The 13612-nt window shown below is 46.7% G+C and overlaps 1 protein-coding gene across 1 annotated transcript in view; it reads right to left on the bottom strand.

Moving 5' to 3' along the window:
• The window catches only part of OIT3 (oncoprotein induced transcript 3), a 62147-nt gene that overhangs the window by 42231 nt on the left and 6304 nt on the right, over positions 1-13612 (bottom strand). Inside the window, exon 3 of the mRNA XM_015410184.1 lies at positions 7190-7300. Within this exon, the coding sequence (XP_015265670.1) occupies positions 7190-7300 (111 nt within the window). The remainder of the gene's footprint in view (positions 1-7189; positions 7301-13612) is intronic.

A 13612-nucleotide genomic window follows, 5' to 3' on the forward strand; every position in this document is an offset into this window, starting at 1 on the left:
CCTTGCAGGCTGCTGCGGGCCGATTCAGATTCTCTGATCTGAATCGGCTTCCCACAGTTTGGCCCCATTATATCCTTTGGGCCATTGAAGTCAATGGCCAAAACATAGGGTATATTCTGGGGACTGGAAGGGAGGGGGTTTGAGGGAGAGGCTCCAAAATCGCAGGGTAGCTGCTGGAGCCTCTCCCCAAGATACCCGCCTTGTTTCAGGAACATAGAACCAGGGGGTCCAATTCTGTGGGCCCCCAAACAGGTTGCCCCCATCCCCTCCATTGTTCTCTATGGTGGGGGAAAAGTTACTTTATGGTGGGAAAAAGCAATGCCGCTTGGACATCACACACGAGAGGTGGAATTTGCCCCTATGAGTCCAAGGCTCAGGGAGGAGGGAGAACGTTTCGCCCCCCTGAGCTGGGGGTGCCAAAATTACCTCTCGCCCGAGAGGTGGAATTTGCTCTTACAAGTCCAAGGCCACCACCCCGGGGCTCAGGGAGACAGGAGAACATTCCCCCCCCCCCCCCGGGTGTCACAGCTGCCACCGAGAACAGCGACGGCGGGGGCCATAACTTTTTAAAAAGCCCCTAAGGAGAGCTGGGGGAGCCAGAATGACCTCTCGCGTGTGATGTCCGAGCGCACTTGTCTTTGATCCAGATTTGGTATGAACCCCTGACATCTTTATATTAAACAAAAGATGGATTTAATAAGAAACTCTTTGTATGCTCAGTTTTCTCCTTGGATTGCCTGGGTTGATCTCTGAGATCTGCCGAGCTGGCTATCCATGCCTTTGGTCAGAAGGATATTCTTCTCCAAGTTCAGCCTTACTGTGGAGTCATTCCCATCATCTCTTCTTCCTCAGCCATATTCAAGAGCACTGGAGATGGTATTTCTTAGCTACTGCCGCTAATTTCTTCTCTAGTCAGAGAGGTTTTCAGGGTTTTTTTGAAGTGCCACGAAGCCAACTGGGTAGTTCTGCCCTACATCCTAGAATTCAAATCCAAGTTGCAATAATTGGGTCTGCCCATTTCACACGCTCAAAGAGCCTTTTCTACAGGTTATTAACTTGCAATGGCAAAGCTCCCGGGAAATGAGTCTGCTTCGCAGGCCCAGGATAATTCAGTGCAATGGATGGGGTTGCCTACTCTGGGCTGGAAAATTCTTGGGGACTTGGGTGTAAAGCCTGAGGAGGGTGGGATTCGGGGAGGGGAAGGACCTCAGTGGCATACAGTGCCATAGTCCTCCTTTCAAACCAGCCATTTACTGCAGGGGAGCCAGTCTCTGGAGTCTGGAGTTCAGTTGTAATTCTGGGAGATCTCCAGGCCCCACCTGGAGGTTAGCAACCTTGACCATGGATGGGCAGATAGCTCTGATTGGAGGAGGACAAGAGGTTACCAGTCAGAGATTCACAGCTAGGAGAGAAAGATACTTAAACCCTTGGCCAAATGGTGTCTCTTCCTTTTGAAGAGGAAGAGATGGAACAACCTAAAATCTCCAGACACAGAGAGGAAAGTCTCTCCAGATCTGTTTTGTTCTGCTGTTAAACTATTTATTTATTTCTCGTACTACAGAGTTATACACAGGAAGCATATAATAATATAAAATATGAAACCAAGTTGATACAACGAGTATGCAGACTGATTGGACAACCCCCCTAAATACTAATATCTAAAATTTCAATCCACTCAATTGCAGCTGGGGAGGATTCAAATAGCTCCATCACATCTCCCTGGAAAGCATGATGCTCACATTCCTGTGACAGATGGAAAACAGTTTGGCGGGCTGCACCACAATTGCATTCAGGTCCTGGTATTTTGCCATGTTTAAACAACAGCTCTGCAGAACTGCCAAAGCCTGTTCATATTCTATTAGCCGTCTTCCATACTTTACATGGGATATGATTCTAGCTTGCCTCTTTGTGGTGCACCCTGGATAATGTTACAGAGCCAGAACTTCTGGCTGCCAGACAATTGTAGGATCTTCTGGCTACACTACACACATGGAAACAAGCAGCCAATCAAACAGTTCTTCTCAGGACTACTTGCCATGGGGTATAGGAGGCTGCATCCGAATCTGCCAAATGCTGTTAAACTTTGTCTATTTAACATGAACTAATCCATGCACTCCATTTTATGCAGATGTTGCTGAACAAAAGGGGAGGATTGCGTATTGTCACCATTACTTTGATCTTGCTCAGTTTGCTGCCTACAAAGACCATACATATGATCTTATTCTTTTAATAAACCCTATTAAGGGGCAATGCAGTAGAGAGTGCTAGCCCTCTAGCATGTGGTACTCCTTCCAATTATTATGTTGATGGCAGTGGCTATTCCCAAAGCGATGTAAGTTACACAGGAGTAAGGAAAAGTGGAACCTCACCAGGAGGACAGAAATGTGGCTTGCGAGCAGCATTTCGCCACACTTACAAAAGTTGTAAGTAATAGATGTAAGGTTGCCATCTCTGGGGTTGGAAATACCCAAAGATTGGGGGGGGAGCCCGAGGGGGGCGGGGTTTGGAGAGGGGAGGGACTTCAGCAGGGTGCGATAGAGTCCACCTTCCGAAGAGGCCATTTTCTCCAGGGGAACTGATTTCTGTCACCTGGAGATCAGTTGAAATCCAGGATATCTCCAGCCACCACCTGGAGGCTGGCAACCATAAATAAATGTGGTAATAGGATGAGTGTGCACACTGTAAGTAACTATGGTGGTCACATACTGCAAACTGAGCTATACTGATACAGTCGGATCTGGCATCTGAGGGAGGAAGACAGGAAAGGAGGCAGAGATCTCCAGGCTGTGGCCTTGATGTAGGGTTGTCACCTCTGGGTTGGGAAAATGTGAATTTTATCATACCTTATTGTTTTATTGTATTTTAATCTGTCTGTATGATGCCTTGAGCCAGTTCGCCTGGCAAGGCAAGATATAAATTGAAAGTAATAAATAATAAAAAATAAATAATAAATACCTGGAGATGTTGGGCGTGGAGCCTGGGAAGGGAGTAGGGTTGCCAACTTTTGGGGGCCCCAATCCACCACCAGCCAGCTGGCCGACAGGGGAATCCCACCCCCGAAGAGCCCCACCACCCCCGATGTGCGCTGTTCGATGATTTCACCTGGAGGTGATGTCATCACGCTAGGCACATCGCACGGGGGATGCTCTAGCACTTGGCTAAAAACTCCATGGTCACCAACGATGTCACTTCCAGAAGATCCCAGGACCAAGCCAGAAGCCCCCCAGTGGCAGATGGGTAAGATCTGGCAACCCTAGGAGGGTGGGGTTTGGGGAAGGAAGCGACCTCAACAGGCTATAAGGTCATAGAGTCTACCCTCCAAATCAGCCATTTTCTCCAGGGGAACTGATCTTGATTATTTGGAGATCAACTGTAATAGCCAGAGATCTCCAGGTGCCACCTGGAGGCTAGCAAACCTACTTTGATGAAGATGCTCTGCCAGCTTTTTGCCAGCTGTTACATCTGGGAGAAGGACAAAGAGCAGGAAGAGAAGGGTTCGGGGGCATTCAAGAGGCTGAGGGATGGAGACTAGTGGGATTCCAGGGCAATTGGTTGGGCACCATGTGAAACAGGACGCTGGACTAAATGGACCAATGTTGTGATCCATCAGGGCTCTTCTTATGTGGTTATGGGGCCTGAAATCCAGGGGAATTTTTTTTAAGGTAGCTTATAGGAATGGACTACGAGTTCAAAATGGCCCAGGAAAGGGAGGGGGGAGAAAAACTAGTGTGCCTTGAGTTTTAAGAGGTTTTTGCATTTCCTTTTGTTGACAATCGGTGGCATAGGAATTGCCCTGATGTAAATCCTTACTATTTCTATGACTAATTAATTAAAGTAGAGTACTTGGATTAAAGCCTACTGAGCTGCTTAGTGGATTTTTTCCTGAGTAATTAAGGGGAGAGGGAGAAAAGGTCGCCGAAACCATAAGCTTCTGGCTTGCTTTCATTTTCACTAGGAGCAACTTTCAATTCAACACTGGGCAGCAATGGCAGGGATTAACAGTGGGATGTGCGAAATCCCAGTGTTAATTCCAAAGCACACAGGATAAAGGCCACCATTTGTGCTACATCATGGCATTAGAATGTGAGTTTCCCTTTCTTCTGGATGTGACCGTGTGGGGAAAGAGATACAGGCATCGCACCACCATTTATGTGCTGGTGAGTTGCAGCTGCAGCTCTGAAAGGAAGGAGAAATCCCCTTGAAAACACAGGCGTCCTGTGCTGGGAATTTAGGGACCACAAGATCTCCATAATGCATTTGCTCTGTCTCAAACCACCAACTGGTGCTCATTCTGTCCTTATCCGTTGGAATCCAAGACAGCAGTTAAAGACAACCTGCAGGCACATTATCTACCAGCCTCTTCAAATTAGGTATGTTCATGCACCCACTGGTTCAGCTCATGTTCTGGTCACGAGCAGGGAGATGATTTTTGATGGAACAGTCTGTCTCTTCAAAGCAGCTGGAGCCTAATTGGTGAGTTACTTTCCACAGAGTCATACTGTGCAGTACAGCCCAATCAGAAGTATTTTTAGGGTTGACAGCCTCCAGGGGGGGCTTGGAGATCTCCTGGAATTATGACAGAGCTCCAGACTACAGAGATCAGTCCCCCTGGAGCAAGCGGCTGCTTTGGAAGGTGGACTCAATAGCAGAATACCCCGATAAGGTCCCTCCCCTTCCCCAAACCCCACCCTCCACAAGCTCCACCCCCAGATCTCCAGGAATTTCCATGCCTGAGTTGGCAACCCTAGTGTTTTATGCACGTACAACCCATGCCAACTTTCTTACTATTTGGTATTCATCTAAGGTCCAAATTAGATGTGTTTTGCTATGAGATGAGCTGGGGGGGGACACTTTCAGATCAGGAAAACGCCCCAAGGCAGAGAGATGACATGCCAACTCCCTCTGTGCCACTGTCCCCATCTGAACGGGTGCCCAGCATGCATGGAAAAGTCCTTCCTAGCAGCCCTCCACCTGTCTGGGAGAGAAGCAGAATCAAGTTGGGGATATAAACCCAGGCTCAAGTTGTGGCAAAGCATATCATCTAGTTTGGGACCTAAGTCCATATACATTTGTGCATTTTCCTTCTTAGTATTCTCTAAAATCCAGCTAATTCTGTCCATTCTGAACAGTAGCCACTAAGTTTTAGCTAGCCCTGTGATGAGAGAGAATAGGCTGATCAATAGACTTCTGCCTTTTCCTAAATTCTCATTGGGTTTTTTTAGTAGGCTTAAAAAAACAACAACGGATAAATGGTTGCAACATTTACCTTTGAAATGGCTCCAGTGTTAAAACTAAATTTAGTCTGGTTTTGGTGTCTCTGGAGCCATCCTAAGTCTTGTTGGAGAGATGAAAATTAGATTCCGGAAAGACCCCCCCCCCCCCATCCAATAACAGAGGAAACATCTCCCCCACACACAAATACACACCGCAACCGCTGGAACAGTAGTACACAGTCTGGGAACAGACAGGAATATGCTTGAACAGGTACGAAGCTGCCTTATACTGAACCAGACCCTTGGTACATCAAGATCAGTACTGTCTACACAGACTGGCAATTGCTCTCCAAGGTCTCAGGCGAAGGTCTTTCACATCACCTCCTGCCTGGTCCTTTTAACTGGAGATGTGGGGGATTGAACGCGCAACCTTCTGCACGCAAAGCAGAGGCTCTTCCACTGAACCACAGCTGCTCCCATTCCTGAATCACTCACTGCTGCACCCCCATCCCCACTTCTTTTTTCAGTTGCAGTGCCAGGGCTTTTTTTCTGGGGGAATGCACTGGAACAAAATTCCAGAACCTTTTCAACAAAATTGTTTTTAAAATGTTTAAAAGTTCATGAGTTTTCAGTATTCAGATTGAAAACTTTATTTCCCTCTTGAGCGTTCCAGCACCTCCCCCCCAAAGGTGCACCCTTGGAAAAGTGCAGATGCAACAGTGATCATGCTGGGTCCCCCGCAGCCCAGAATGCCCCTGACTTCACACTCTTTCTTTTCCTAACAAGTTGCACTATAATGTTACAATGTAGTTTGGCAGGGAGAAGGGAAATAGCTCCTTAAAGAGCTTAAAAGGGTGGTGGAGGAGTGAGTTTAGCTCCACCCTCTTTCCATGCTGGCTATGGGGGATTGTCTAGATCAGATATGTCAAACTCATTTGTTACGAGGGCCAGATCTGACATAAATGTCACTTTGTCGGGCCGGGCCACGTGTGCCATAAAATGTAATATCAGGTACCGGAGATATAAGCTTCATAAAGGACACAGGCAAACCCAATTAATAATATAATTTTTTACTCAAAATACAAACAAAATTGTATTTTGAACTGATTCCTAGGAGTGGAAGCTATTGATTTACTGGGGAACCCACAAAAACTCCAATAAATGTATTTAATCACATGCAAGGCTAGGTTTTTTTCCAAGGGATACTGTAAAAGGGGGAGTACCTGACATTTCCATACGTACCAGTTGCTTGAGGGCCGGGTAAGAGCTCTGGAAGGGCCTGCTCTGGCCCCAGGGCCTTGTGTTTGACACCCTGTGTCTAGATCAATGCTCCACCCACAACTAATATCCCCCTAACTTGAGCGAAATTGTTTTTTTCTAGGACAGGGGTGGGGGTGGGGACAAGAGGCAGACAAGGCATGCACACATTTGTTATGTGTGACATTACCTGGATGTTTGCCTTTACTATGAGGGCTTCCTGTTAACCATGCAGGGGAAAAACCCTATGCAGAAGCAGCCAGAGAGTTTGTTATTTAGACACTGACAATTGTGCCCCCCCCCCTAACTGCAATAAAACATCTCTGATGCACAATGATTTTCACAGATCAATCTGCAGGGGGTTGATGGGACCAATGGAAAGATAAGACAGAGTTTTGAAACAGCTTTCTGTATTTTCTGAGAACCACATCCTTTTCATCACCTCTGTTTTTCTACAGTCCTCTCCTTCCAGATCCTTCCACCTTCTTTTTCAAACCTTTATTATCTGTCGCAGCTTTTATCTCCTCTCACAAAGGGCAAGCACATTCGTGGGAAGGCCTGCCTAACTCTGTAGGGACTGGTAATGAGCAAGTGAAGAGCCAAATTTTGAAATAGCTGAGGGGAAAGGAGAGGAAGAGTCCACCGGTAAATTGCTTGCTCCTTTTCTCCCCCTTGGTGTATTTCCCATTCTCCTCATGCTCCCTCTTCAAGGTTCTCACCAAGGCAGGTCTGCCCATCTGGTCCCAGCGTTGTCCCCAAAGAGCAGACACAGCCTCTGGGCTCCAGACACGAAGTGCCGCAATCGATCCTGTCACAGATGTCATAGAAGTCTGCAGGATGACAAAACTGGTTTGTTAAAACATATCTTATCTACGGCTTCCGTATTCTGCATTCTCAGTCAGGGATCCCCAACCTTTTTGAGCCTGTGTGCACCTTTGGAATTCTCTCCCGAAGGCAGAACCAGCCGCAAAACGGCTGCCACAGCTTCCCTTCAGACACACCCTGAAGATCCTTGGGCCCTGACAGCCGCTGTTGCCAAAGCAACCGATGTTCCCTCTAAGCTGTGGAGTCTTGTGAGCAAAAATTCTACTTTGTGAGCTACTGGCATGAAAGTTGTGAGTGAGCGATTTGGCAGCTGCATAAATTAGTTTGCTCGGGAGCCCTCCTTCCTGAGCTAAGACAAAAATCTGTGAGCCAGAGGGTAAAAAAACTGTGAGCTAGCTCACACTAACTCAGCTTAGAGGGAACACTGAAAGCGACATGTTTAAAAATCTGCACAGCCAATCAAAGCTCCAGAGGCCAATTAGAAGACTTGCTGGGCAAAAGCACCGCCTGGCCCTGCCCATTTTCTACAAACACTTGCCAACCACCAGGTGGTGGCTGGAGATTTCCTGGGGTTATTACAACTGATCTCCAGGAGACACAGATCAGTCCACCTGGAGAAAATGTCTACTATGGAAGGGGGATTCTATGTCATTTTATCCCACTGGAGTCCCTCCCCTCCTCAGACTCCACCCCCCCAAATCTCCAGGTATTTCCCAATCTGGAGCTGGCAACCCTACTTGGTGGGCACCAAAGCACCCACAGGCACCACACTGGGAGCCCCTGTTCTCAGTTAAGGAGCCCAGGGGCAGGCCTGGCAGTAAGCCCAAGCGTGGTAGGACTGGTCGCTGCTTAGTGGTGGGAGGAGACTGAGAGCACAGCATAGGCTGGGGTGGAAGAGCACTGTGGACCCCCCCCCCACAGACACACCTGTGCTCTCCATCAGATCTACTTATCTTTCTGAATTGAGCTCCACTACTGAGATAACCCCTGCCAGAAGGCAACCGTGGCTGGGGAGAAGCTAGTTTTGGAGGGAAAGTGGTTTGCCCTCTGTTTTGCGGGAATATTAATCACATCTTTGTTAGTAAATTACACTGAGATTAATGGGATTAGAAGCAGAGTGTTAGACTTTCATTATCTAAGAGGACAGTCACACAAGATTATTTAATGTGAAGGGCTGTGAACTAATTAAAGACTTTGGAGCTGAGTAATTATCTGTCTTTTAACTGATGCACTGATGGATTATATTTGCATTTAAGCCTCACTGTGTATGTTTGTACCCAGACTAAAGGCAGGGCAAGGCAGTTAACGATATAATAAACCAATAGTGCCACTCATTGGCTTGGATGCCTCCTAGATTCCCTTGGGCGAAAGCAAGACCTTTGATTCCTCCCCTCCTCCAAGCGACAACTGATGGCCTCCCATCCCCCAGGAGAAGCATTGGAGGGGGGAGGCACGTTGGACCGGCAGTGGAAGGGAGGAAAACTTCCCCTCTGCCACCTGGAAATCTAGGCAAGAACCAACCAAATGTTAGAAGAAATGTCTTTAATGCCTTTGTTTGTATTCCTTATTACAGCTGAAAACAAAACAAAATATTAAAATAAGCCTAAGCAAAAAGACTGCATCCATTCAATTAACAGTGGGGAATAAAAGACTCCAGTTAACACAGGGCTGTAAGATGTCTCTTATACATTCTTGCTGAAAGACAGTACACATCCTGTTGCTAGATGCTTCCCACATAGTGGATGATTTAGTACTTCCTGTATAGCTCCTCTTAAACATGAGCAAAACTAGCCCTTGTAGCCTCTGCCCACATGGGGAGTACCAGTCAAAGGTTCTAAAGTAGCTGTAGTAGAGAAGACTCAGCTCTGCCTGAAACACCGGAGAGCTTGTACCAGTCAGAGAACAGGCGCTAAAGGGCTACACAGGGCAACAAGTACCAATCTGCATACTGTAGCTACTTATGTGGGCTGTGTGAGGTAGGGTCCATGGCTTAATGGTACAGCACCTGCTTTGCATACAGACGAGGCTCAATCCCTGAAATCCAGCTAAGGCAGTCGGTCATGTGAAAGATCTCTGCCTGAGACCCTGGAGTACTGCTGTCAGTCAAAATAAACAATACTCACTCAGAGTAAACTTATTCTAACTCAGAATAAGGCAGCTTCATGTGTGTATATAAGCCACCTATCAAGGTTAAGGCTAGGGAAAAAACAGAATCACAGGAAGGGGACACTACCCTTCCTGTAGTCGAGTTATGCAACAAGACTGAGCTCTGGGTCTAGGTAAGTAGCGTCTTGTGTGCCTACTATTGCTATGGTTGCCAGCTCCAGGCTGGAAAATACCTGGAGTTTTGGGGGGGCAGGGTTTGGGGAGGGGCAGGACTTCAACAAGCTAGAATGTCCTCGAGTCCACCCTCCAAAGCACTCATTTTCTCCAGGTGAACTGATCTCTGTCACCTGGATCAGTGTTCCCTCTAAACTGAGTTTGTGTGAGCTAGCTCACAGTTTTTTAGCCTCCAGCTCACACATTTTTGCCTTAGCTCAGGAAGGATGGCTCCAGAGCAAACAAATTTAGGCAGTAGCCAAATCGCTTGCTCACAACTTTAATGCCGGTAGCTCACAAACTAGATTTTTTGCTCACAAGACTCCACAGCTTAGAGGGAACACTGGTTGTAATAGTGGGAGATTTTCAGCCCCCACTTGGAGGCTGGGAACCCATTGCAGTGGCGACTGCTGATAACCGCAGGACCATCAAGCTTGGGGTTGCAAAAACAAGAAGAATGTTAAAAAGATCAAGGATGTCAAATCCTCATCTAGGAGATTTTCCCTGTATTCGTTGGGCTGTGAATATTGGAAGGCTCTAGCAGATTGCAACTTCTGTCAATTAGACCAATACCAGAATTTTTACTCCCCCCCCCCCATTTAACATGTGGACAAATTCTGTTATGACTACACCCCCATAACTGTATGTTTCTGTAATGTGGTATGGCTCTGTGCAATGTTTAATAAGGTTATTCTATAACAAGGCTTGTTGGGATTCATATTTCTAATTCATTGTCATTCATTTCCCCCCATTTTCTATCTGGGGGTGATTTCTCAATATCAGCAGCAGGTGAGATTTGACAATCTCCACCTGCAAAAATTCTCTCCCCTTCGTGGCCATTAGATACGAGCTCTTCATACTCTGAGGCTGGCCATCATGGTGCTACTTAAACTCTATTGATTTGGTGTACCAGCAGAGGCAAGCCTCTAATCTGTGCAACCAAAGGTTTGATAAGATTTTTTTTTAGCCAGAAAGGAAAAAAATCAATAAATTTATCTTGCAAGGAAAGGAAAAGCATTTCCCAAGGTCAGACATTTGTGAAGGTGACATACAGTTGGTGTCTGTTTTCAGTTTGATAGAATCCTGCATAATTCCTTCTACTATGCCCAATATGTATTTATTTGCATTACAAGAATCCAGTTCCTCAGTGACTGAAGATAAGTTAACAAACTACAGGAATTCTTTACTTTTTTCCTTTTGTATGGTATTATGATTGTTGTCAAATTTTATTCTGCCTGTCCTGAAAAACAGATCAGGACACTGGCATGTGGTCTCTCCCCTCCCTCCAATTTTATCTGCACAACAACCCTGTGAAATAGGCTAGGCTGAGAGTGATTGGGAGGAGGATCACCTGGCTGAGCAGGGATTTAACTTTGGGTCTTCCTGTCATGTACTATCATTACTACATTCTCAAAGTCTTCTAAGGCCCCTGCCACACGGCAGGGGGAAAGCCTCTAAAAGCGTGGCTTTTAAAAGCCGCGCCAAAGTTGAGACGCCGCGGCGGGATCCCACGGATCCCCTGGCTGCGGCGCCTTTTTGGGGAGAAACCAGGGCCCTGACAGGGAGCCTGCCGAACTGCGCATGCTCCGACATGTCGGAGCATGCGCAGTTCGGCAGGCTCCCTGTCAGGGCCCTGGTTTCTCCCCAAAAAGGCGCCGCAGCCAGGGGATCCGTGGGATCCCGCCGCGGCGTCTCAACTTTGGCGCGGCTTTTAAAAGCCGCGCTTTATGAGGTTTTCCATACAGTTATGGTTACCACTTCAACATAGGGCCTGGAGTTCTCATAGAATTACAACTGATATCCAGGCTACATAGATTCTGCTGGAGGAAAGTGTAGCCCTGAAAGATGGACTCAATGGTATATCATAGAGTCTAGGCAAAATAGAAGTCCTAGAGTGGATACAGAGGGTAGTTACTCTAGGACTTCTGCTTTTCCTATGGTATACCCTAGAGAATAGGAGAAACTGATTGATGGTTACATGTAAAAACAGTAAAGGCAAGAATGGATTGAAAGAGGGATGGAACTGGTGTTGGCCAGCATCCTCCTGTGAGTCTTCAGGGGGGAATTTTTATCCTAAACACAGAAAAAAAACTTGATGAAGATTTCAAGAGGATTTTTTTTAGCTTGAGTGGAACGTACTTCGCTGATCTGATTATATATTTAGGCTCAATGGGTTAGTATGACATATAGAACACACACATACAGAAACCTACAAGTGATGTAAGGTGGGAGAAAAGGCAGGGGAAAGTGAGATGAGACAGGAACTGTAAATTTAAAATTTGCATTTTGGTAGAAGCTGACCACATAAGGAAAGGGAGGTCCTGGAGGAGCTGAACTTTGGTCTGCAAGTGCCATCACAGGATTTGTGATTTTACATCTCTGCTGAGCTCCCTTCCCTCCCCAAACTCCACCCTTCCCCGGCCCCACTACCAAACCTCCAGTCACTTCCCAGGCAAGAGCCAGCAGCCCTACATGTGGCATTAGGTGTAGCTGCCCACGAAACATGAAGTCAAAGCTTCCTTTGAGAGTTAACCACGTGATCCATTGGATCCATGCCATGAGTTTCCTCTAGTCCAGCATTTGATATCTCATGGCTGCAAACACATGTGAGATTCCTTTTTTTAAAAGCTTCCCAAGTAAAGACATTCCCAAAGGAAAATGTTTATTGGTTTCTATCCATCAGCTCAGCACATCTGGCTCTCGCAGTTGCTTATGAAATAATGGTGGGGGTGGAAAGTGCCATCAAGTCACAGCTGATTTATGACGACCTTCAGAGGTGGTTCGCTATTGCCTGCCTCTGCATGCATCACAACACTGGCATACCTTCGAGGTTTCGTATCCAAATATTTGCCAACCCTTCTTAGCTTCTGAGACCTGACCAGATCGGGCTAGCCTGGGCTATCCATGTCAAGGCTACAAAATCATACCATAAAAAACAACAATAGTAAAGCCAGCTCTAAAGAATGTGTTACTTTAACAAACAGCTAAAAGGAAATGAATATAAGAACAGTCTCAGCAACAGTCCTAGGCAATCCAAACACTTTCCTAAAAAAGAACATCTCAGCTCTCCTCCAACCACATCTGGAGGGGACCCCAGAGCAAGGCTACCACCCCTGGCCAGAGGAAGAGGTCCTCAGCTGAAAGGAAGGCGCTGTTTCCCAAAAGAAGATAAATGACATCCCTCATTTATAAAGTATAAATACCAATTAGTAGCACAACAGGAAGCTATTAATTAGATTGCCTGGGGATGGAGAGCTGAATGGGAGAATGATTTAAAATTAGTTGGAGAAGTCAGGGTAAGGGCTCTCTTTCTTCTTCTGTTAATCGCATGAGAACCCCCCACCCCGCTGTGAGTTCATGTAGGGTTCCCTGTGAATTCAGCAATGGACTGCAGGCATTTTTCACTCATGATGCTCAAAGCATCCTTGAACTTCTCACACCCAGTTATGTATGTGTGAATCTTAATGCAGGGGGGGAAATGGAACAAAGATGTATAAAAGCTGCACCTCCTGGATTTTTACCGATTTTCTGCAATCTTGCCCACACCTGAGATGGTTTGAGAAAGATCCAGCAAAGCCAGAGTGGCTGGCACCCAGGAGGATGGGAAAGTCCAGATCTTCCCAGTCCTGCCCACATTTCCTGGTCCCTGTCCCCCATAGCGGCTATTTTCCCCCAGCCACCAGAGGGCATGTTTTTCTGTAATTGGCAATTAACATATTGTTACAGCATTATAACACTATGGGTGCGTTTAGAAGGGGCGTTTCAGCCGGCATAAACTGCACCGGTTCCAACCGGAGCAGTTTATGCCGGCTGAAACGCGATCACACTTACCTCCTGTCTGCGGATCCCATTGCTGTATGCCCGTTCACATGCAGCGGGCATCGGCTTTTTTAAAAAAAAAACTCAGTTTGCACATGTGCACAGAATGGCGAGCTTCACACATGCGCAAAACACCCCGTCTTACCTTTAAAGTTTAAAGGTAAAGGTTCCCTTGCTCG

This window comes from Gekko japonicus, unplaced genomic scaffold (genome assembly GCF_001447785.1).
Source record: "Gekko japonicus isolate JY-2015 unplaced genomic scaffold, Gekko_japonicus_V1.1 scaffold889, whole genome shotgun sequence".
In the NCBI taxonomy this organism is placed as follows: Eukaryota; Metazoa; Chordata; class Lepidosauria; order Squamata; family Gekkonidae; genus Gekko; species Gekko japonicus.